The sequence below is a fragment of the Mobula birostris genome, chromosome 24, assembly GCF_030028105.1.
Source record: "Mobula birostris isolate sMobBir1 chromosome 24, sMobBir1.hap1, whole genome shotgun sequence".
Classification (NCBI taxonomy): Eukaryota; Metazoa; Chordata; class Chondrichthyes; order Myliobatiformes; family Myliobatidae; genus Mobula; species Mobula birostris.
The window spans coordinates 28,204,168-28,227,643 of record NC_092393.1 but is presented as its reverse complement, the minus strand read 5'-3'; the positions used below and the strand labels follow the sequence as shown (position 1 = coordinate 28,227,643).

The 23,476-nt window shown below is 40.5% G+C and overlaps 2 protein-coding genes across 15 annotated transcripts in view; one reads left to right on the top strand and one right to left on the bottom strand.

Annotated features, from left to right (window-relative positions):
* Positions 1-23,476, top strand: part of fbxw10 (F-box and WD repeat domain containing 10) — a 377,757-nt gene that overhangs the window by 65,799 nt on the left and 288,482 nt on the right. For 6 of the 10 annotated variants that reach the window (XM_072242164.1, XM_072242163.1, XM_072242159.1 and 3 more), the window contains exon 3: positions 14,245-14,356. The exons of 1 other annotated variant lie outside the window; for it this stretch is intronic. The gene's annotated coding sequence lies outside the window, so the exon portion shown is untranslated. Of the gene's footprint in view, positions 1-1,703; positions 3,410-14,244; positions 14,357-14,501; positions 14,521-14,763; positions 19,595-23,476 lie in introns of those variants that run through there. 3 more of the 10 variants (XR_011883020.1, XR_011883021.1, XR_011883022.1) reach the window with 3 other exon arrangements.
* arhgap44a (Rho GTPase activating protein 44a) overlaps positions 1-23,476 on the bottom strand; it is a 310,890-nt gene that overhangs the window by 120,975 nt on the left and 166,439 nt on the right. For 4 of the 5 annotated variants that reach the window (XM_072242166.1, XM_072242168.1, XM_072242169.1 and 1 more), the window contains exon 2: positions 479-518. In XM_072242166.1, the coding sequence (XP_072098267.1) occupies positions 479-518 (40 nt within the window). Of the gene's footprint in view, positions 1-478; positions 519-1,676; positions 1,700-23,476 lie in introns of those variants that run through there. The other variant, XM_072242167.1, reaches the window with a different exon arrangement.

Sequence of the window (23,476 nt, the reverse complement as noted above, 5' to 3'; positions counted from 1 at the left end):
TGTGGATTTTTTCCTCTTGTACAGGAAACGGAAAATGGTTTTAGTCAACCACATTGGAGGACAGTTTCTGTTTCTTCAAATATATAGATTAAAAGCATCAAGGGCTTTGGCTAAATGCAATATTTCAGGGGGTGGGGGGGGGAGACCAAGAGATTAAGGAGGTGAAATCAATTAGTTAAGATAGTTGCTATTAACTTCAAAACTTCTACTGAATATCTGATAACTAGCTCCTTTGAGCAAACTGATTTTTACGGATTTTAAGAGAGAACAGCCTAGCAGATACAGGCATGAAGTTTATGGTGATTAATAAACTGGAAGTTAAAGGGGATTAAATTTTCTGTGACAGCCTGTGTAGCATTGGGTTCAAAGCATTTGATGAGAGTTTCAGTATAATTGTAGTGGCTTGCCAGAGCACATGAAACTTTCTGCTGTGGTTTCAGTAATCGTTCATTAAACAAAATGGTGAAATAAATGTTACCTGCAGCAAATCTTCAGTTAATACTTCTGTCTTTTCAGCTCTGCAACAGAGAAAGAAATTGTGTTGTAGTAATTCAAATCCTTAGAACAAGTACACAAACAATTCTAAACTGAATATTTAAATGTTTTGGGCTATACTGTAAATGCCATACAAAGTAGAATTCATACTAATTGACCATAAATTTTCTGTGTGATGTTACCTGCTGACATTTGTATAAATTTTAAAGACTACAGTCATTTCAATATAGTTATAAATTAGAGACCCTTGTTTGAGCAGTCACCATAAGCTTAAAGGAAAAGCTAAAACATCTTTGATAAATCAAACATTTGCAATAAATCATATTTCACATTATCAAAACTTGTTTTAGTCTGTCTGTGTAAAAACTATATGCTGAGAGTTGATGACATTGATACTGTTAAGTGCACTGGAACAGTTTCCAAGCATGACGTTATGACAGGGCTGAACCAATATTGCAGCTGAATCATTCTAGGTTGTAACCACAATGAAAATTCAGCTCACTCACTAACAACCTCAGTAACTCCTCTGAACTGAAGTTACTTGATGTTTTTGTAGATTTTCAAGTAAAAATCAGAAAAAAATGAAGTTCTCTGTTCAACTTTACGTTTCTTACATTTTTCCCTCAAAAATTCTATTAGATGGTGTCTATTTTTAAGAAAGAAACAAATAATTATATAATCTTTCTCATTCATGTCTTGTTTTTGTAACAGACTGAATATATCATAACCATTAAATTATATATTTTATTGATAGTTGCATCATTACATATTTCAGAAAAATAAACCTTTTGACCTTGGTAAATGCATACACCAAACACATTCTTTACTAATGGTTTGATTTCTCCAATACATTTATAAAAGTATTACAGGCAGGTTTTACACACAATTCGATAACTCACAAGCAAACAGCAGGTAGAATACTGAATCCAAAGTAGTAAATTTTATCGTATCTGCTGCAGCTATTGCCCTTGAGTTAAATGACCTGGGCAATGCAGCATTCTTAATGCTAACTGCTCTAATGCTTTATAATGAGAATACATGAACACCTGCCAATACAGAGAGAAACTGACATTTATGACAATTTCTAAATTAATTATAAACATCCTGTATTTTTACCCTAAATAACATGAAACACTGATCCTCAAGACTGTGGGTTTCTACATAGTGAAGGGGATCCAGACCTCAGCTTTTTCTTCATCATCCTGTAGATGCTTCCTAGATAATGAAGGAATTCAAGGAACCGGATGAAATATTGAATTTTTGAAAAGTCGGCATTCAGAACTTCTTCTCTCGGCCCGCAGAGACGAGAATAAGGCACTTTGCTGCTATCTTCTCTGAGGAAACGCATCTTGAAATGAGACATTATCTTCTGAAGCAACTACAGACACAGATTGGAATAATACCTCTTGCTTTTTCGAAAAAAAAAATTCTTTTTTGTTGCCAATTACTCGTACTTTTATCTGCAGTACAAACAAAACGGACTCAGTTGGTCTGCAGACTGAGCAAAGTGCTGAGTCAGCATCCAGCTGCTGTTTTACTGAACGTGTACTGCCTCCTTGATTCATAGCTCCATCCTTTAACACCCTGTTACTAGCAGAACATCTTTACGGTCAATGCAATTTGGTCTGTGCTAAGAAAGAAAACTGCCTTGGATACATATAATAGACCGATCGTGGGAGAGGATTAACTCCCTGCTGACTGTCATTTGGCTATTGCATAGACGTGTCCTTGTGGAATTCAGCCAACTATTTCAATTGCGAACATTTCATTATTAACAAATTAGTTTTAAAGCACAATATAACTTGATATTAATTGTTTTGAATATATTTAGTTGTTATTAGTAAAATGAAAATTATATTCCATCAATCTTTGTTAAAGAGACATCCAATCAAGGAAAAGCAATTGCACTTTTCCACACATGATATGACTTTTACTGCAGCAAGAAGATAATCTTCTTGTTAAGATAGTTTTAGTAATTCCAACCATGTTTCCAGCCTGATGCAATAAATAGGATGATTCTCCACGAGAAGGATTAAAGCCCATTCTTGCATGTTGTATGCCAATGTTGGGATAATCCACTTAAGTATTGTAATAAAGATTGAGTTTATCTTTAAAAGGGGATATTGTTAATGTTCTAGTGGTAAAGAACATGGTGTATACTACATGGGAGTAGAAATATGTCCATTAAAGAAATGTGCACCTGGAACACTATTTTCTGATTTGCCAGCACTGCATGAAAAGCACAAACTTTTGTGCTTAGTGGTTAGTGGTTAGCATAATGCTTTAGAGTGTTAGCTGTAAGACTGGGATTTGATTTCCACTGCTGTTTGTAGGGAGTTCATACATTCTGCCCATGACTGCTTGGGTTTTCTCAGAGTGCTCTGGTTTCCCTCCATATTCCAAAGATTAGGGTTAGTGAGTTGTGGGCATGCCAAGTTGGCACCAGAATTGCGCTGACACTTGCAGGCTGGCTAGCACAGTCTTTGTTGATTTGATTTGACACAAAAGACACATTTCACTGTATGTTTTGATGTGTATCTGACAAACAAAGCTAATCTTTTATCGTTTTCTTTTAATTATTGACTATCGGAGAGGAGCACTTAAAAGCTCTGCTCTACTTCAGTTAAAGAAGTTGGATTGCAGTAAAATTGCTCTCAAGAGCAGGTTGGTCTCCTCCAATGGTCAAGAGGTTGTCTTGCTGTTGGAAGCTAGATAGATCCTGGTGATTGGAGCACTCATCAATAAATGACATCCCACCCTGCAAAAACTCATTTCAGGGGGGTAGCACATCTGCCCCCTGCAACCCTATATCCCCCTCCCCCGGTCGACCTCCGAGGGTGTATGTAGTACTTTGTTCAGTGATTTTGTCTAATCTGTAAACCAAGTTGGGTATATGCAGAAAATGTGACATTAAAATATGTACTTATATTGTATTATCATGGTGTTGTTTTTTTATTCTATTACAACTTTAAGCAAGTCTACAGGGAGTTTGGCCTCATCACATAGGACATCAATAGAGTAGCTCCTTAGCAGCTAGCCAGCTAGTTTAAATAATGTTAGCTATGCTATTGAACGAATAACACCTGTTAAACTCACCTCAACATATCTTTTACATTTTAACCCACCATGGGCAATAGAAAAGTCACTATTGCAAACAGTGCAGCGAGCAACACTGTCATTATTTTTGAGGTCGACTGTAAAGCCGGCCCACAGAGAAAACTGATAGGTCTACTTAGCACGAAGAGAGACCAATCAGGATGCCCCCTCTCGCTCTTCCTCTTCCTCTCCCTCTCCCTCTTCCTCTCCCTCTCCCTCTAAAAAAAATCGATTTCTGGGATACTGTATATAATTTGCAGGCATCAGGGAGCTGCCATCAATATGCGGGGAGACTCCAGGAACTTCCAGAAGAGGTGGGATGTCTGTTAATGGAATAATCAAGTTGTTGGTTCAGACAAGGAATGATGACTTTTGCAGGTATAGTTCCTCAGTTTCTCACTGAGACCCAAGTCAAAACTCACTTCCCCAAAAAAAATTACAGTTATGGTAAAGTTTGGTTTGCACTTCGGTTGCAAGGATGAAATATATGTCACAAATCAGGCTAGGCACACAGATTTGCTAGTGGTGTGTAATAATAGTTATTTGGGATAAAATGTTATCTGGAGCAAACTAGTTATTGATAATGCTAATCACGATATTAGCTAATTATCATTCATGAGATTCTTTTAAGGAAGGAAATTAGCTATCATTAGCTCAGCTGGACTAAACGTCATCCAATTTCATGGCAATGCTGTTGATTCTTAATGCGCTCTGAAATGGTGAAGTGCTTCACCATACAACAGAAATGTTAACACTTCACTTTCACTATCATACAAAATTAGAATTACATAGAACATAGAACATAGAATAGTACAGCACAGTACAGGCCCTTCGGCCCACAATGTTGTGCCGACCCTCAAACCCTGTCTCCCATATAAGCCCCCACCTAAGATTCCTCCATATACCTGTCTAGTAGTCTCTTAAACTTCACTAGTGTATCTGCTTCCACCACTGACTCAGGCAGTGCATTCCATGCACCAACCACTCTCTGAGTGAAAAATCTTCCTCTAATATCCCCCTTGAACTTCCCACCCCTTACCTTAAAGCCATGTCCTCTTGTATTGAGCAGTGGTGCCTTGGGGAAGAGGCGTTGGCTATCCACTCTATCTATTCCTCTTATTATCTTGTACACCTCTATCATGTCTCCTCTCATCCTCTTTCTCTTCAAAGAGTAAAGCCCTAGCTCCCTTAATCTCTGATCATAATGCATACTTTCTAAACCAGGCAGCATCCTGGTAAATCTCCTCTGTACCCTTTCCAATGCATCCACATCCTTCCTATAGTGAGGTGACCAGAACTGGACACAATACTCCAAGTGTGGCCTAACCAAAGTTTTATAGAGTTGCATCATTACATCGCGACTCTTAAACTCTATCCCTCGACTTATGAAAGCTAACACCCCATAAGCTTTCTTAACTACCCTATCCACCTGTGAGGCAACTTTCAGGGATCTGTGGACATGTACCCTGAGATCCCTCTGCTCCTCCACACTACCAAGTATCCTGCCATTTACTTTGTACTCTGCCTTGGAGTTTGTCCTTCCAAAGTGTACCACCTCACACTTCTCTGGGTTGAACTCCATCTGCCACTTCTCAGCCCACTTCTGCACCGTATCAATGTCTCTCTGCAATCTTTGACAATCCTCTACACTATCTACAACACCACCAACCTTTGTGTCGTCTGCAAACTTGCCAACCCACCCTTCTACACCCACATCCAGGTCGTTAATAAAAATCACGAAAAGTAGAGGTCCCAGAACAGATCCTTGTGGGACACCACTAGTCACAATCCTCCAATCCACCTGGCCAAACTTCCCTGGATCCCATGCCTTCTAACTTTCTGAATAAGCCTACCATGTGGAACCTTGTCAAATGCCTTACTAAAATCCATATAGATCACATCCACTGCACTACCCTCATCTATATGCCTGGTCACCTCCTCAAAGAACTCTATCAGGCTTGTTAGACACAATCTGCCCTTCACAAAGCCATGCTGACTGTCCCTGATCAGACCATGATTCTCTAAATGCCCAGAGATCCTATCTCTAAGAATCTTTTCCAACAGCTTTCCCACCACAGATGTAAGGCTCACTGGTCTATAATTACCCGGACTATCCCTACTACCTTTTTTGAACAAAGGAACAACATTCGTCTCCCTCCAATCCTCCAGTACCATTCCTGTGGACAACGAGGACATAAAGATACTAGCCAAAGGCTCAGCAACCTCTTCTCTCACCTCGTGGAGCAGCCTGGAGAATATTCCGTCAGGCCCCGGGGACTTATCTGTCTTAATGTATTTTAACAACTCCAACACCTCCTCTCCCTTAATATCAACATGCTCCAGAACGTCAACCTCACTCATATTGTCCTCACCATCATCAAGTTCCCTCTCATTGGTGAATACCGAAGAGAAGTATTCATTGAGGACCGTGATCACTTCCACAGCCTCCGGGCACATCTTCCCACCTTTATCTCTAATCGGTCCTACCTTCACTCCTGTCACCCTTTTTTTCTTCACATAATTGAAGAATGCCTTGGGGTTTTCCTTTACCCTACTCGCCAAGGCCTTCTCATGCCCCCTTCTTGCTCTTCTCAGCCCCTTCTTAACCTCCTTTCTTGCTTCCCTATATTCCTCAATAGACCCATCTGATCTTTGCTTCCTAAACCTCATGTATGCTGCCTTCTTCCACCTGACTAGATTTTCCACCTCACTTGTCACCCATGGTTCCTTCACCCTACCATTCTTTATCTTCCTCACCGGGACAAATTTATCCCTTACATCCCGCAAGAGATCTCTAAACATCGACCACATGTCCATAGTACATTTCTCTGCAAAAACTTCATCCCAATTCACAACCGCAAGTTCTAGCCTTATAGCCTCATAACTTGCCTTTCCCCAATTAAAAATTTTCCTGTCCTCTTTGATTCTATCCTTTTCCATGATAATTATAAAGGCCACGGAGCGGTGTCACTGTCCCCCAGATGCTCACCCACTGAGAGATCTGTGACCTGACCCGGTTCATTACCTAGTACTAGATCTAGTATGGTATTCCCCCTGCCTTACCTCAAGCCCAATTCCCCCTACCTCAAGCCTTTCTCTTTTTCAATTGGATTATGTTCTCAGTCTTGTTAGTTCCACATCCTATTACATCCTTAGAACTATTTCCATCCCTTTATTAATATTGGAGATGGCAGAACCATCTGCAGCTTGGGTCTTATTCAATTGAATTCCTTTTCCAAACCGTTCTATCTGGCCTCAATCCTGACCCAGAAGAATCTAGAACAGTTGGATACAAACTGTAGGCACAACTGAAAAAGCATGCCAAATCACAAACTGAACATAGACAGAATTAAATGATTCTAGAACCAACAAATTAGATCAAAGTTCTGCTGAACTACCACATGTATCACTGAGAGAGATTTAGCTCTGTATTATTGGCTAAATGCCTGATTACTGTTGGTTCAAATTCCACTCCAGAATTTTGGAGCACGTTGTCCAGGCTGGGACCTCAATGCTGCAATGTCATATTAAATACCACTGCATGTGATTTTTACACCCTCTAAGTTGAGTTTAAAGATCTCAGAGCACTATCTGAAATAGAGCAAACAGGTTACTACTAGCCAACATCAATCCTTAAGGTGATACAGCAGTGAATTTTGTTGCTGTTTGTGTGATCTTACCACACAATTCAATAGTATTTAATGGCCTTACAGTAGCATACTTCACATTTTATAGATATGTGAAAATAAAAAGATTGGTTAAGACAAATGTAGGTCCCTTACAGTCAGAAACAGGTGAATTGATCATGGGGAACAAGGACATGGCAGACCAACTGACTAACTACTTTGGTTCTGTCTTCACTGAGGAGGACATAAATAATCTTCCAAAAATAGTAGGGGACAGAGGGTCCAGTGAGATGGAGGAACTGAGGGAAATACATGTTAGTAGGGAAGTGGTGTTAGGTAAATTGAAGGGATTAAAGGCAGATAAATCCCCAGGGCTAGCTGGTCTGCATCCCAGAGTGCTTAAGGAAGTAGCCCAAGAAATAGTGGATGTATTAATGATAATTTTTCAAAACTCTTTAGATTCTGGATTAGTTCCTGAGGATTGGAGGGTGGCTAATGTAACCTCGCTTTTTAAAAATGGGGGGAGAGAGAAACCGGGGAATTATAGACCGGTAAGCCTGACATCGGTGGTGGGGAAAATGCTAGAGTCAGTTATCAAAGATGTGATAACAGCACATTTGGAAAGCGGTGAAATCATCGGACAAAGTCAGCATGGATTTGTGAAAGGAAAATCATGTCTGATGAATCTCATAGAATTTTTTGAGGATGTAACTAGTAGAGTGGATAGGGGAGAACCAGTGGATGTGGTATATTTAGATTTTCAAAAGGCTTTAGACAAGGTCCCACACAGGAGATTAGTGTGCAAACTTAAAGCACACGGTATTGGGTGTATGGTATTGATGTGGATAGAGAATTGGTTGGCAGACAGGAGGCAAAGAGTGGGAATAAATGGGACCTTTTCAGAATAGCAGGCAGTGACTAGTGGGGTACCGCAAGGCTCATAGCAAGAGGATTCGAGTACAGGAGCAGGGAGGTACTACTGCAGTTGCACAAGGCCTTGGTGAGACAACACCTGGAGTATTGTGCGCAGTTTTGGTCCCCTAATCTAAAGAAAGACATTCTTGCCATAGAGGGAGTACAAAGAAGGTTCACCAGATTGATTCCTGGGATGGCAAGAATTTCATATGATGAAAGACTGGATCGACTAGGCTTATACTCTCTGGAATTTCGAAGATTGAGGGGGGATCTTATTGAAACGTATAAAATTCTAAAGGGATTGGACAGGCTAGATGCAGAAAGATTGTTCCCAATGTTGGGGAAGTCCAGAACGAGGGGTCATAGTTTGAGGATAAAAGGGAAGCCTTTTAGGACTGAGATGAGGAAAAACTTCTTCACACAGAGAGTGGTGAATCAATGGAATTCTCTGCCATAGGAAACAGTTGAACCAGTTCATTGGCTATATTTAAGAGGGAGTTAGATATGGCCCTTGTGGCTGAAGGGATCAGGGGGTATGGAGAGAAGGCAGGTACAGGGTTCTGAGTTGGATGATCAGCCAAGATCATACTGAATGGCGGTGTAGGCTTGAAGGGCTGAATGGCCTACTCCTACACCTATTTTCTATGTTTCTATACTCTTATACCTCGAGAATGGAATCCAGAGGCATAGAGTACTGGTCTGGAAGCAGACTCACACCCCACTATAGCAGCTGGGAAATTTAAATTCACATAATTAAATAAATCAGCAATTTAAAGACTAGTTTTAGTAATGCTAACCACGAAGCCACAGATGGTTGTGAAATCGCATGGTTCATTGACGTTGAGCAGCAATAGAAATATGTCATTGTTGCCCTGTCTGGTCAACGTCGGACTCAGTTGTGAAATGGACTTGAAAACTATCCAGTTCAACCGGCAATTAGGAATGGATAATGAGTTTGACACTAATATGCATGTTTCATGGAATAAATTACAATTAAAATGGCTGCTAAGCACTTGGGGATGGTCATGAAGAATGGAACATAAAGGGATATGGCCTGAATTAACAATTAAGGCTGCAAATCTTTGTAGGGTCATTGTGCAATAATCTGTGCATCAGTGATTATTGCACACAATAACCAAAAATAATTTTACGAGTCCAACACAGCAGCTGGGACTGGCCTGAACTACTAAGAATCGTGATCGATCCCTTTAAAAGAAGTCTGTAACTGTTTCCAGGTGACTCAACAGGAACGGAAGGAAGGGAATTGGGTTTGTCCCTTAAGAACATTCCTCCAGCTAATGAGATGTCTGCAGTATACAGGCATGGCATAATGGACAAATCATCATTTCCCTGGTGCAGAGCAGTGATCCTGGGGATGCACTGGCAGTGTCACACCCAGGTGCACTTCTCGAGAGTGAAGATTGTCTGTCGGCAAAGAGCTTCATGTCTCCACGGGCAGTCCAATGCATGCCAAACTTTTGGGAAGCTCAAAATCTCCACATATCAGTGTCACACCCCGCCAGATTATCTCTGCATTGTGAAAGCAACTTTGGGATGCAAGCTGGTGGTGTTTATCAGCTGTCGGTAACACAAAGATCTCGAAGCTAAGTTCAGGACAAGAACATTATTGCTCCAGCAGAATTGCATGGGTATGTGGCTCCAGATATGCTGGCAGATGGTGGTACCTCTTGACACTTCCCCTCAGATAAATGTGTGTCGGCGTATTGCTCCAGGAGTAACTAAAGAGATAGTTTACCTCCTGTTCTTGATCCCCCACTGTGACCAGTCCTCCTATCTCTTCTACTGGAGGCCTCAGGAGAGAGCACTGAAAGAGCAAATACTTAATGGTATTCAAGCAGAAACATTTGCCCCAACACACAGAAGACAAAACCTGCAGGTAATTGAAGACATGCTCAGAGAACACAACACTGGCCTGCTTTGCATGTTCAGGACAACGGCACAGTCCACGGATGGTTCACAATACATTTTTGCTAATTTGATTTCATGGATCTACAATGAACAGAGTAGACACAAGTGCTATAATCAAAGGAATGTTTCAAATTATTTTTTTTAAAATTTAGCGATACAGTGTGGAACAGGCCCTTCCAGTCCAACAAGCCTCACTGCCTAGCAACCCACTTATTCAACACTAGACTAATCACAGAGTAATTTACAATGATTAATCAACCTACTATCTAGTACATCTTTGGAATGTGAAAGGAAACACACCCGCTCAGGGGTGGACATACAGACTCCTTACAGATGGCACCAGAATTGGACTCCGATGGCCTGAGGTGACACCCTATTTCTGGTGAATATATATTTGTTTTCTGATTAAAACAGAGAAGGCGGCTGTTCAGCACATTGGGTGCACGCCAGTACTCAATGGAGCAACTCCATCAGTCCCTGCCCCTCCCTCATTTTTCTGTAAATTATGTGCTCATTAATTCTTTCCATCCAACCACCCACAGTTTATGGGTAATTTAGCTAATGTGTATTTGGCATGGCTGAGTGGAGATATATCTCCACCAAGTGATGCAGAAGGGAGGTCCTTCCCTTGTGTTAGCCTGCAGCTCACCCTTGGGCAAGATGTAGCACCTGCTTAACCCCCACACCCCCCCAATCAGGGTTATGTGAAGCCTTGGGAGCAGGTGGTGGATGGTCATATGAGCAAATAGTGTACATCATCACAAGTCCTGGTTATGTGACCTCTGACACCAGGCAGACAATCTCTGAAGAGTACTGATTAAGGCTGGGGTCACCAGTCATATAAAGGCACAGAAGGTGGTAATGGCAAACTACTTCTGGAGAAAGTTTGCCAAGAATAATCATGGTCATGGAAAGACCATGATCACCATTGCCATGCAACGCTGCACATAACGATTATGATAATGAATATGTACTTGGGAGAATCCAGACTGGCCACAAGGAGAACCTGCACATAGCACTCAGAGTCTGGATCAAGCTAGACAATGAAGCTGCAGCACCAGCTGCTGTATCACTGGGCTGCCCTGTCGTATCTGGAAACAAAATAAACTATTAAGAGGTTATCTACCACTATCTCAGCTTTGAGTAATATCTTACAGACTCAGCTTTGAATACAATCAATGTCTGAGTCTCCAGAGCCCTCCAAAAGAGAGAATTCCAATGTTTCATCAGTTTCTAAGTTACAGATTCAGGGGGGCATTAATATAAAATTAAAATGTAAAGCAACAACTTTTCACAGAAGGTGGTGAATCTCTGGAACTCACTCTTAAAGAATACTGTAGATGTTAGATCATAGCAGTAATTAAAAAGCTATGGGGAAATTGACAGAAGAGAAAGGTCTCCCTGGCCTTTATATTTATCATGGAAAAGGATAGAATCAAAGAGGACAGGAAAATTATTAATTGGGGAAAGGCAAATTATGAGGCTATAAGGCTAGAACTTGCGGGTGTGAACTGGGATGATGTTTTTGCAGGGAAATGTATTATGGACATGTGGTCGATGTTTAGAGATCTCTTGCAGGATGTTAGGGATAAATTTGTCCCGGTGAGGAAGATAAGGAATGGTAGGGTGAAGAAACCATGGGTGACAAGTGAAGTGGAAAATCTAGTCAGGTGGAAGAAGGCAGCATACATGAGGTTTAAGAAGCAAGGATCAGATGGGTCTATTGAGGAATATAGGGAAGCAAGAAAGGAGCTTAAGAAGGGGCTGAGAAGAGCAAGAAGGGGGCATGAGAAGGCCTTGGTGAGTAGGGTAAATGAAAACCCCAAGGCATTCTTCAATTATGTGAAGAAAAAAAGAGTGACAGGAGTGAAGGTAGGACCGATTAGAGATAAAGATGGGAAGATGTGCCTGGAGGCTGTGGAAGTGAGCGAGGTCCTCAATGAATACTTCTCTTCGGTATTCACCAATGAGAGGGAACTTGATGATGGTGAGGACAATATGAGTGAGGTTGATGTTCTGGAGCATGTTGATATTAAGGGAGAGGAGGTGTTGGAGTTGTTAAAATACATTAGGCCAGATAAGTCCCCGGGCCTGACGGAATATTCCCCCAGACTGCTCCACGAGGCGAGATAAGAGATTGCTGAGCCTCTGGCTAGGATCTTTATGTCCTCGTTGTCCACGGGAATGGTACCGGAGGATTGGAGGGAGGCGAATGTTGTTCCCTTGTTCAAAAAAGGTAGTAGGGATAGTCCGGGTAATTATAGACCAGTGAGCCTTACGTCTGTGGTGGGAAAGCTGTTGGAAAAGATTCTTAGAGATAGGATCTATAGGCATTTAGAGAATCATGGTCTGATCAGGGACAGTCAGCATGGCTTTGTGAAGGGCAGATCGTGTCTAACAAGCCTGATAGAGTTCTTTGAGGAGGTGACCAGGCATATAGATGAGGGTAGTGCAGTGGATGTGATCTATATGGATTTTAGTAAGGCATTTGACAAGGTTCCACACGGTAGGCTTATTCAGAAAGTTAGAAGGCATGGGATCCAGGGAAGTTTGGCCAGGTGGATTCAGAATTGGCTTGCCTGCAGAAGGCAGAGGGTAGTGGTGGAGGGAGTACATTCAGATTGGAGGATTGTGACTAGTGGTGTCCCACAAGGATCAGTTCTGGGACCTCTACTTTTCGTGATTTTTATTAACGACCTGGATGTGGGTGTAGAAGGGAGGGTTGGCAAGTTTGCAGACGACACAAAGGTTGATGGTGTTGTAGATAGTGTAGAGGATTGTCAAAGATTGCAGAGAGACATTGATAGGGATGCAGAAGTGGGCTGAGAAGTGGCAGATGGAGTTCAACCCAGAGAAGTGTGAGGTGGTACACTTTGGAAGGACAAACTCCAAGGCAGAGTACAAAGTAAATGGCAGGATACTTGGTAGTGTGGAGGAGCAGAGGGATCTCGGGGTACATGTCCACAGATCCCTGAAAGTTGCCTCACAGGTGGATAGGGTAGTTAAGAAAGCTTATGGGGTGTTAGCTTTCATAAGTCGAAGGATAGAGTTTAAGAGTCATGATGTAATGATGCAGCTCTATAAAACTCTGGTTAGGCCACACTTGGAGTACTGTGTCCAGTTCTGGTCACCTCACTATAGGAAGGATGTGGAAGCATTGGAAAGGGTACAGAGGAGATTTACCAGGATGCTGCCTGGTTTAGAAAGTATGAATTATGATCAGAGATTAAGGGAGCTAGGGCTTTACTTTTTGGAGAGAAGGAGGATGAGAGGAGACATGATAGAGGTGTACAAGATAATAAGAGGAATAGATAGAGTGGATAGCCAGCGCCTCTTCCCCAGGGCACCACTGCTCAATACAAGAGGACATGGCTTTAAGGTAAGGGGTGGGAAGTTCAAGGGGGATATTAGAGGAAGGTTTTTTACTCAGAGAGTGGTTGGTGCATAGAATGCACTGCCTGAGTCAGTGGTGGATGCAGATACACTAGTGAAGTTTAAGAGACTACTAGACAGGTATATGGAGGAATCTTAGGTGGGGGCTTATATGGGAGGCAGGATTTGAGGGTCGGCACAACATTGTGGGCTGAAGGGCCTGTACTGTGCTGTACTATTCTATCTATCTAACTAGATCAAGGCTTGAGGGGCTGACTAGCCAACTCCTGTTCCTACTTTCTTATACTCCGATCTATAGGAAGGCTTTTTAGTCCTAAATGACTTGCTGCTCTTTGAGAAAGTGAGTCCGAGTTCTAGCTTCTCTGTTTTGACCCATCTCCCTCATATCTTTTTAAGCCATCCAGGCATATTTATACATGGTCCTTCCTCCATACGGTCAACACTGCATGGGCGTACTATTGAGAGGCTAATCTTATTTACTGCTGCTATGGACCCTGCAGCTCTTAAGAAATATCTGCAACCTGAACCATCTTCTTGGGTATTTTTCTCATCTTTATCTCTGCGCTAGTCATCACACTGAGTATGCTTTGTAGCTTTTATCTATTTTTCATTTGACCAACGATGGCACTGCAACGTTAATGAAAGTTCTCTGAAGCTGGCTTAACGAACAGCCACCATATCACGGGTGATTCAGGTAAATCACAGGCTCCATACGGTGAGAACTGAAGGCATGGCTTCGACAAGGAAATGTAACCAAGTGCCTTACATGTGATTCTAATTCCTCTCATAGGACAAGGAACCACATAAGGTCTGGCAGATGTGGGAGGTGGAACGTTTGGATATAGTATTGAACTGGGTTGGACATCAGGCTGATTTTTGTGGATGACCACACACATCGATAGGTATGTTTTTTTTTTATCCGAATATTAATTTGTATGTAAAAAAAGGATGAAGATTAAGTACTGAATGTAAATGTAAGTAAATAAATGCGAAGTACCCATGTGTTTTAAACCATTTGTCCTGCAAACTACCTTCATCATAATGGAGATGGATCATTCACAAAGCATCTGCGTTCTTCACGTTTCTTCAATAAAGCATCATTGACATTTATATCAGGTATGAGTATACAGTATTACATCCAGTTGATGCCAGCATAATTAAGTTACTCAAAATTTACATCCTAAGAATTGTTAGACTATGGTTGATTATATCTCTTCATTAATCGGGAATATTTAGTATTTACTTGAAACATAATCTTTTACATAAAAGTCTACTTTTGAAATTCATTGTTGCATTTTACATTTTTCAGTGCAAATGGACATGCCATTTCAGAGGTGTTTGAAGATCTGCATGTACAAAGAAAAATCTGACATTTGTGACAATAAAGTGGAATGGGAAGATTGGTTAATTATAGGCAACATGTATTTTCCCTATATAAAATATGAAATTCAAGACAATGGGGTTTCTACATTAGAAAGGGGATCCAGACCCCAGATTTTTCTTCATCATCCTGTATCATATAATTTGTTTGGATAATGAAGGAATGCAAGGAACCAGATGAAAAAAATCTAAATTGAGCAAACGTTTCTTGAAATGAGAGCAACACACACATTCACCATTCCCCTTGAAATGGGACATTGTTTTCTGGATCAGCTCTTTTTAGCTTAGTTGGAGATAAATGAATATAATCACTATACTGTAATAGTTGATACCTGCTGGCAGAAGTTGTAAAATTAAAGTTTTTCATTGCAATCGGACTTCACTACATATCCAATTAAATTTCAAAGCTGTTACTCTAAGTTTCAGCATTTAAAAGAATACAAGCAGGTAATGTAAGGGTTTCTTCAAAATTAAAAATAGCCTCTTGTAAAATCCAGTGAAGACTTTTTTTTCTAACCGTCTCTTACATTCACTTCAAGTTATGACAGGATTTATGAGATTTTTTCCAATAAGTCCTCTCATGGACCTGAAGAAAAGCTCTGCCTTTAATACCATCATTCCAAATAAAGCGATTCCTAAGCTCCGGAACCTGGGCCTTAGCACTCAGATCTGCAGCTGGATCTTCAACTTCCTCACAGACAGGACCCAGGCTGTAAAAATAGGGGACAAGCTCTCCTCTACAATCACTCTGAGCACCAGTGCCCCATAAGGCTGTGTACTCAGCCCCCTGCTGTACTCACTGTACACCCATGATTGCGTAGCCAAGCTTCCATCAAGCTCAATATATAAGTTTGCTGATGACACAACAATTGTAGGCCGTATCTCGGGTAGTGATGAGTTTGAGTACAGAGAGGAAATTAAGAACCTGGTGGCATGGTGCGAAGACAATAACCTATCCCTCAACGTCAGCAAGATGAAGGAATTGGTTGTTGACTTCAGAAGGAGTAGCGGACCGCACGACCCAATTTACATCGGTGGTGCGCAAGTAGAATAGGTCAAAAGCTTTAAGTTCCTCAGGGTCAATATCGCAAATGACCTGACTTGGTCCAACCAAACAGAGTCCACTGCCAAGAAGGCCCACCAGCGCCTTTACTTCCTGAGAAAACTAAAGAAATTTGGCCTGTCCCCTAAAACCCTCACTAATTTTTATAGGAGCACCGTAGAAAGCATTCTTCTAGAGTGCATCACAACCTGGTATGGAAGTTTCCTGTCAAAGACCAAAAGAAGCTGCAGAAGATTGTGAACACGGCGCAGCACATCACACAAACCAATCTTCTGTCCTTGGACTCACCTTACACCGCACGCTGTCGGAGCAGTGCTGCCAGGGTAATCAAGGACACGACCCACTCAGCCAACACGCTTTTTGTCCCTCTTCCCTCCGGGAGAAGGCTCAGGAGCTTGAAGACTCGTACGGCCAGATTTGGGAACAGCTTCTTTCCAACTGTGATAAGACTGCTGAACGGATCCTGACCTGGATCTGGGCCGTACCCTCCAAATATCCGGACCTGCCTCTCGGTTTTTTTTGCACTACCTTATTCTCCATTTTTCTATTTTCTATTTATGATTTATAATTTACATGTTTAATATTTACTAATTTTTACTATTTAATATTTATAATCTAGGGAGCGGGAAGCACAGAATCAAACATTGATGTGATGATTATACGTTCTAGTATCAATTGTTTGGCGACTATAAAATATAAAGTATGTGAAGAAGTTCGTTCAATTGTGTTTATAAGTAAAGTTGAAAATCTATATAACATGTACTGATCCCACAAGGGTAACTAATGAAAATATTAATTCAGATTTTTTTCACTCACTGTCCAAGATAAGAAGGAGTATGAATCAAATAAAATAAAGCATTTACTGTTACGCTAGATTGCTGCTCTGCTGTGCTGGAAACATTAAAATTACACTTAAGGAACTGTTGAGTTTGCAGTTCCTTAAAGCAAGATCAAAATAACCTTTATAGAAAATGCAAAGTGACTGACCTTCTCAACTTAAAATAAATAACATAAGCACAGAAAATGTTTTTTTGAAACTGAGACCTACTTACCTGGACAACAGCTCAGCAAGATGTCAAGTCAGGGCTTAAGTTAATGTTGCTGAGAGATTACTGTAATCTGAGAGAACTAAATGCTATAACAATAAAAGTGACACTTAGGAGCCAGGCAGCATTTGGGGCTTTTGCAATTTACTTGCCCTTCCAAGACTTTGGGGAAGTGCTGCAGTTGATTCTCATTTTTTCTCATGTATAAAGGTCTCCAACGACCTGAGACACATTTATGTCACAGAAAATACTCATGATAAGTAAAGCTACACACAAGAAATAAAACTATTTACATTTATGATATAGTTATTGTATCCCTTTGCAGGGTCCTGAAATGCTTTTCTCGATTTAAGTAATTTTGAAGGTAGTCATTGTTGTAGCAGGAAACAGTGCAGGCAATTAGCTCCCAGAAACAGCTTTTTTGTCTTGTTTGTAGTTCCTCGTGTGGGCACGTGGCCAAGTGGTTAAGGCATTGGACTAGCAATCTGAAGGTTGCGAGTTCGATCCCCAGCTGAGGCAGCGTGTTGGGTCCTTGAGCAAGGCACTTAACCACACAATACCTTGACGATGGCCCTTGCCCTTCCCTTGGACAACATCGCTGTCGTAGAGAGGGGAAACTTGCGGCATGGGCAACTGCTGGTCTTCCATACAACCTTGCCCAGGCCTGCACCCTGGAGAATGAAGACTTTCCAGGTGCAGATCCACGGTCTCGCAAGACTAACGAATGCCTTTAATTTAGTTCCTTGTGACTGAGAATGATTTACTTTCAGATCTGCCAAAGGAAATCAAAACCATAGACTGAGCAACGTGTGCGTTTGTCTGGTGGGTCCATGTTCTTACTGTCTTGCTTTATTGTAGATGTCAGTCAGCATTATCAAATACTTAAAATACCCAAAAGCCTATATTTTAAAATTAATGTCATATTTAGACAATAAAAGGTTGAGCATGTAATGATTCTCCTGATATCCTTGGTAATACGGAGCAATGCAAAATTACTGTATGTAAAATGGGACAGCAGGTAGTGTCATCACCACCAATAACCATGGTGCTTGACGCCTACAACTAAAACCCACCCACTTGTAAATATTTTCTTAAGTTTCCTAAAAGCAGTGTTCACACTGAATTTTCTGCACATCTATGCCACCTGGAATCTGTGGAATTTTCCATATTTTGTACCAGTAGATCCGTTGTACTTTTAATATATTCTTGAAGGCACCACAATCTTGGTCAAAGCAATTAGCTTTGGAACTATGAGTATATGCATATTATCAAAGAGAACATGTTAAATTACACTACCACAATCAAGGTTCCCACTGTTTTTTGATAGTTTATAGCTGTTCAGGTACAGGGGTCAAAACAAGATAGGGGTCAAAATGGGAGGTCAAAGCATCATATAGCAGAGACAATAACCATTTGACTCATCTCATTCCCTGTATGAATTCACAACATTATAAAAATCCTACCACAGAAGGAGACACAAATCATTTTGATTTCAGTAATAGTGTAGTATTCTGCTACATCCCAATAGGATTAAAAAGAACTCTTTATTAGAGGTTCTCTAACCACATGTAAATCATAAGGGCAACAGATATGCAAATATCAAATATTAATTTGTGGAAGCTTCAAAATCGCCCAAGGTGATGTTGCCTATCGTTTAGTTAGTTTTTGGCTACACATAATGCTCAAATACTGCAAGAATTAGAAAGCAAATAAAATCGAAGATGATCTTTGGAAGTTGCAGGAGAATTAATCAATGCTTAATAAGAAATGCATATACAACATATTCAATTGCAAGCTATGTTAGAGTTCAATTCAGATCCTTATGGTTTTCTCATTCTGAGGAGTTCATCTATTTTGCCTACTACATATGAAAAACATATTTCCATGGAGTATCATTAATCCTCCCATGAGTACAGGGCTCATATAAATGCTTCTGCAGAGTGTCCATTATACCCGGAGAACCAAATGCAAAACTCCTTGTAATCATCAGCAGCAGCATGAAAGCAGCTTGTATTTATAAAAGCATCTCAAATGTAGGGAAACATTTTATGTTGCTTCACAGGATCATAATCAAAAATGAACCCAAAGGCAACCCAAGCATACTTGACTTGAAATTGGCCGTGGTCTGCAAGAGAGATGGTGGCCGGTACATTTGGTTGTGGGAACATATCAGAAGGGAATACTACGGTAGTTTCAGCAGAGAAGTTCAGTGGATTGAGGCCGGACCGAGTGGTGGGAGGCTTGAAACATCAATTATAGATCAAGACCTATAGTGTTGTTGGGGTTTACAGTATAGAGGTTTGTGATCTGCTGGAAAGCAAACAATCTGGGTGCAGTCCATGAGTGGTCCATCATACCACCACCCCCACCCAATTATTAGTCCATCTGAAGGAACTGTCCAATGCTAGACCTCACAGACTGATGTCAGAAGGGTCCCATTTATGTAACTGTAATATCATGGTAATAACTTTAAGAGACATTGTGATTCTATTGTTCAACTTCATCTAGTGGCTGGATGAAAACACAAAATTGACAGGCTTTACACAAAGAAAGAAAATGGTGAAACTCTGCAGAACTGCAATTGTTCTAAATACCGTTTGCAGACATTAAAAATTGCTGTAATTATTGATAACAAAAATTAAAGACAGTTAACTGGAATAGTTTGTGAGATCTTATTTTTCTTTCCATTGGAGCTGTTGAGCTCCAGTTACTGAGAAAAAAAATGGATTTAACTGATTTGTTTTTGGAACTTACATCAGTTGTGTTGTGGAAGTCAAGGTGACCACAATTGATATTTCAATTGTTCTCAATAGTTTGAGTCAGGAAATGAACATGTGGAAGGATGGAAGATTTGTTTGCTGTAAATAATATTGCAGAAGGAAGAAAAAAAGAAGTCAAATTTGCTCAGACATGGTAAAATCTTTGGTGTCTCCAAACAAACCATGCAACAAAGTACTTGAATGGTTGATCAAACAGCATGACTGCACCACCCAGAGTCTTACAGTGCACCAAGACTTTGTTTATTAAACTTAGCACCAAGACAAATGTAATAAACAGAACCAGCAGCCATGTAAAAGTATTACAGGCAGAGCAGAGCAAATTTGAAATGGTTTGCTAAAAATTGTATAAACAGAGAATGCATGGATTCCCAGTAGTGCAACTTAGAGGAGGCTACTTGATGAAAAGGAGGTGAACATCAGGTGGTTCCCAGGCAATGTGAACAGCATTCAACCAAGCACAGGTCTTCAATACTGAGGGTTTACAGCATTAATACGAATCAGGACAGGAGCACAAGGAGAAACTAGAAAGTTAACCAATTCTGAGAGACTGAAGATTGGTTACGGGAATTCTGTTTTTACTGTCTCAAAAAAATGGTCTATTTTAATTATGAGAAGGATCAGGAGAACTTCAGACAGTTGTGGTCAAGGTCGAAACAATGTTGGATGCAGCTAATCTCGCCATCTTTACAGAGCTTAAGCTCTCTTTAGGACACCACAACTAGCTTAGATGTTTCCTGTCACCTTTAGACCTCTATACGAGTTGCTAAATCACAAGGCAACATACAGGCGGACTAGGCAACATGGAATGGTCAGAAAGTTGGAGCAGTTGCCGCTCATTTCACAGCCTCTTGAATTTTATGAACCGGCAAAGCAGTTGCTGCTTCACTTAGCAAATCGGTTTGCAGGTTTGTTGTAATTTTGCTACATCGAAATGAACCTTGATGCACAACAAAAACACGGATACGCTATTTGAAATTTAAAAGAAGGTTTGGTTATTGTATTATTGTACATGCGAACTTCATTCTCACAGAACAGAACTTCCCTAACGTATCTCTAACTTATCTGGTAATGGCCTCTGTGCTGATGGCTAGTAACCCCTGCTGTATAGGACTATATTGAGAAAGAAAAAGAGAAAAAAGATATATATATGTATATAGACTGCACAACCAGGATATGGAACTCTATGAACTCCCGTCTGTCCCCACTCCACATGAGAAACAAATACTGAGAGCATAGGAGAACACATGGGCAATGCGTCAGTCACAACATGCAGCTTGCTGCCATGACTAAGTGTGACTCTTTTACTCTTCTCCCCCCACCTTATGTCACAACACACAAAGACTCATGAAGAGATTTATCATCAGCACGCAGAATGCAATGTTTCTTTGGGGTACCCACAGTTGCCATTCCAAACCAAGGAAAAGCAGCTACCCTGAATCGAGTGCATGAGGGTATATCTTGAGTCTACCAAGTGGACAAAAGTATTTTTCTGGTGGCCAAGAACAGATAAGCATTTCTATGACACGGTGGATAAATGTATATAATAACAAGGACATTACCAAAATGCACCAGAAGGGCCTCACAATCCCTGGCTCTAGCTGAATGAACCTTGGTCAAGGACACACAAAAATGTACTCAGTGATGCAGTGAAAGAAGACAGACCTGAAGAAGAGATGTCCCCACCTACTGCTAAAATACCAGTATAAAATGACCTGTATCATTCATAATGAGCGAGGCAAGTACTAAATAGATTGACTCTATAGAAATGTTAATTTTGCTGACTTTGTTGTAGTATTGTAGTTTTTGACTGTAAGTCATATCTTTAAATTTTCATCAACTTTAAAAAGAAAGATCTTGTCCTGAAAGTGACTTACAAGAGACGTTGCAGTTGGATCATGCAACTCCCTCTAGTGGTTGGATGATGACACCAAATAAAAATAGCTTTGAACAGAGGAAGCACAATGTGAAACGCAGTTGAACTGTGAGGGTTTTTACTCAATCTTTGCAGGCACTGAAAGCTATTTTAATGGCAGTAGCACCAAAACAGACTTCACACGAATTATATCTATTGGCCTTTATCTTCAGAAGTGATCCATGCCTTCTATGAGTCACACGAGCATAAATTAAAACCCCAGACTGCCATGTATACATATATCGTGCACTATTAGACACTGTTGCACGTCTCATTTCCATGTCAGGCACGTGTTGGACTCAAAAAGGTTTCAGACTTCATGGAAGAATTTTCCCCTGATTTTCCCCGCATATTTTTTCCTTTGATATTTAATTCCATAACGCAACATTTTTGTTTGTTGCTGGATTTGATTTCTAAGTGACTGATCCTGTTCTTCATTGATTTCATGGCTTCACATGCAGGTAGCAAAAAGCTAACGGTGTCTGCAAGATTTTCTTCTGCCCCTTAAAAAGATACTGAGCACAGCAGACATAAAAATAGCCATTTGTAAGAATTTTGTTTCCACCCAGAGGAAATCTAGCAGCAAGGCAGATTAGTGAAGGACCAATTACGTGATTCATGACAGAGAGACAACAGAAACAGAGAAAAGCTATATTGAAGGATCATTTACTTAATTTGCAATGTTTGTGAACTCATTATAGGATTATCCATTCCTTTGTAAAACAAAGTTAAATAATATTTTCTGTCATGTATGCCTTTAGAAAATGATCAGGATTAGAAAACAAATTTGAAACTGATTGCAGCTGCAAATTCTTGGCTCCTGGCACTAAATGAACTTAAACACTCCCTCATTAGACTGTTTATCTGGCACCCAAACGTCCAGCTATGAGGAAATGTTTCCAGCAGCAGGTTTCTCACATGCATCATAGTGAACAACAATGGGCGTGACATTAACCCATTCAGGACAGCAGTAGTTTGTTAACAGTAGTTTCTTAACTCAACATTTCACTATTCACAAGTGCAGTTTCATTCTTGTCACTTTACAATGTTTTTGAGATATAGAGCATAAAGGTCAACACCAGTTTCTATTGTACATAAAGCAGGGAATCAAAGAATAGAGAGCTTGGCGCGAGAAGCTGAGTGCATCACATTATCATCCATTTATTAGACAGTTTGAACAACCCCAATAATATTTGCATTAAATTTAATCAATATTTGGAAAAACTCAGAAATCGAAAAACATGTTGTAATCTTCTCCGTGTAATCACGATTTTGTATTCATGACCTCAGGGCAAGGTACCCGAAGACAAAAGTGACAGATAATTCACATTTTATAGCGTTCACATTATCGTTTGCCATCATGCAAGATTGTTATGAGTGATAGAAAAGTTCAAGGACATATTTGTTTAGGCAGGAATCCTAATAATCCTGACATGTAATACCTCTGAGTTATGGATCTGAGTAAAAGAATTACGAACTGCCATCAATTTTTATATTGTGTGATATTAGATAGTTTTACAGCTACACCCAATTTCACACTAACAACCACAAGAATCACAGAACACCAATGATTTGGAATAGGTTTCTGTAAAATTTATGCTGGAAAATCCACAGCAGTGGAAGGTTTGTAATAATAATAGTAATAATAAAAAGAGTTATTACTTGCTACCTCAGCTCTAGCAAATTATGGTCACTGATTTCTCTAGGGAATACGCAATGCCTGACAGTATACGAAGCTGAGCAGTAATTGAAAGTCTGTTGATCTAGTGCTCCGGGGCAGTGTTGGGGGACGGAGATAGAGCGTGACACGCAATGCCAAGGTGCTGAGAAAAGAGCCTGGA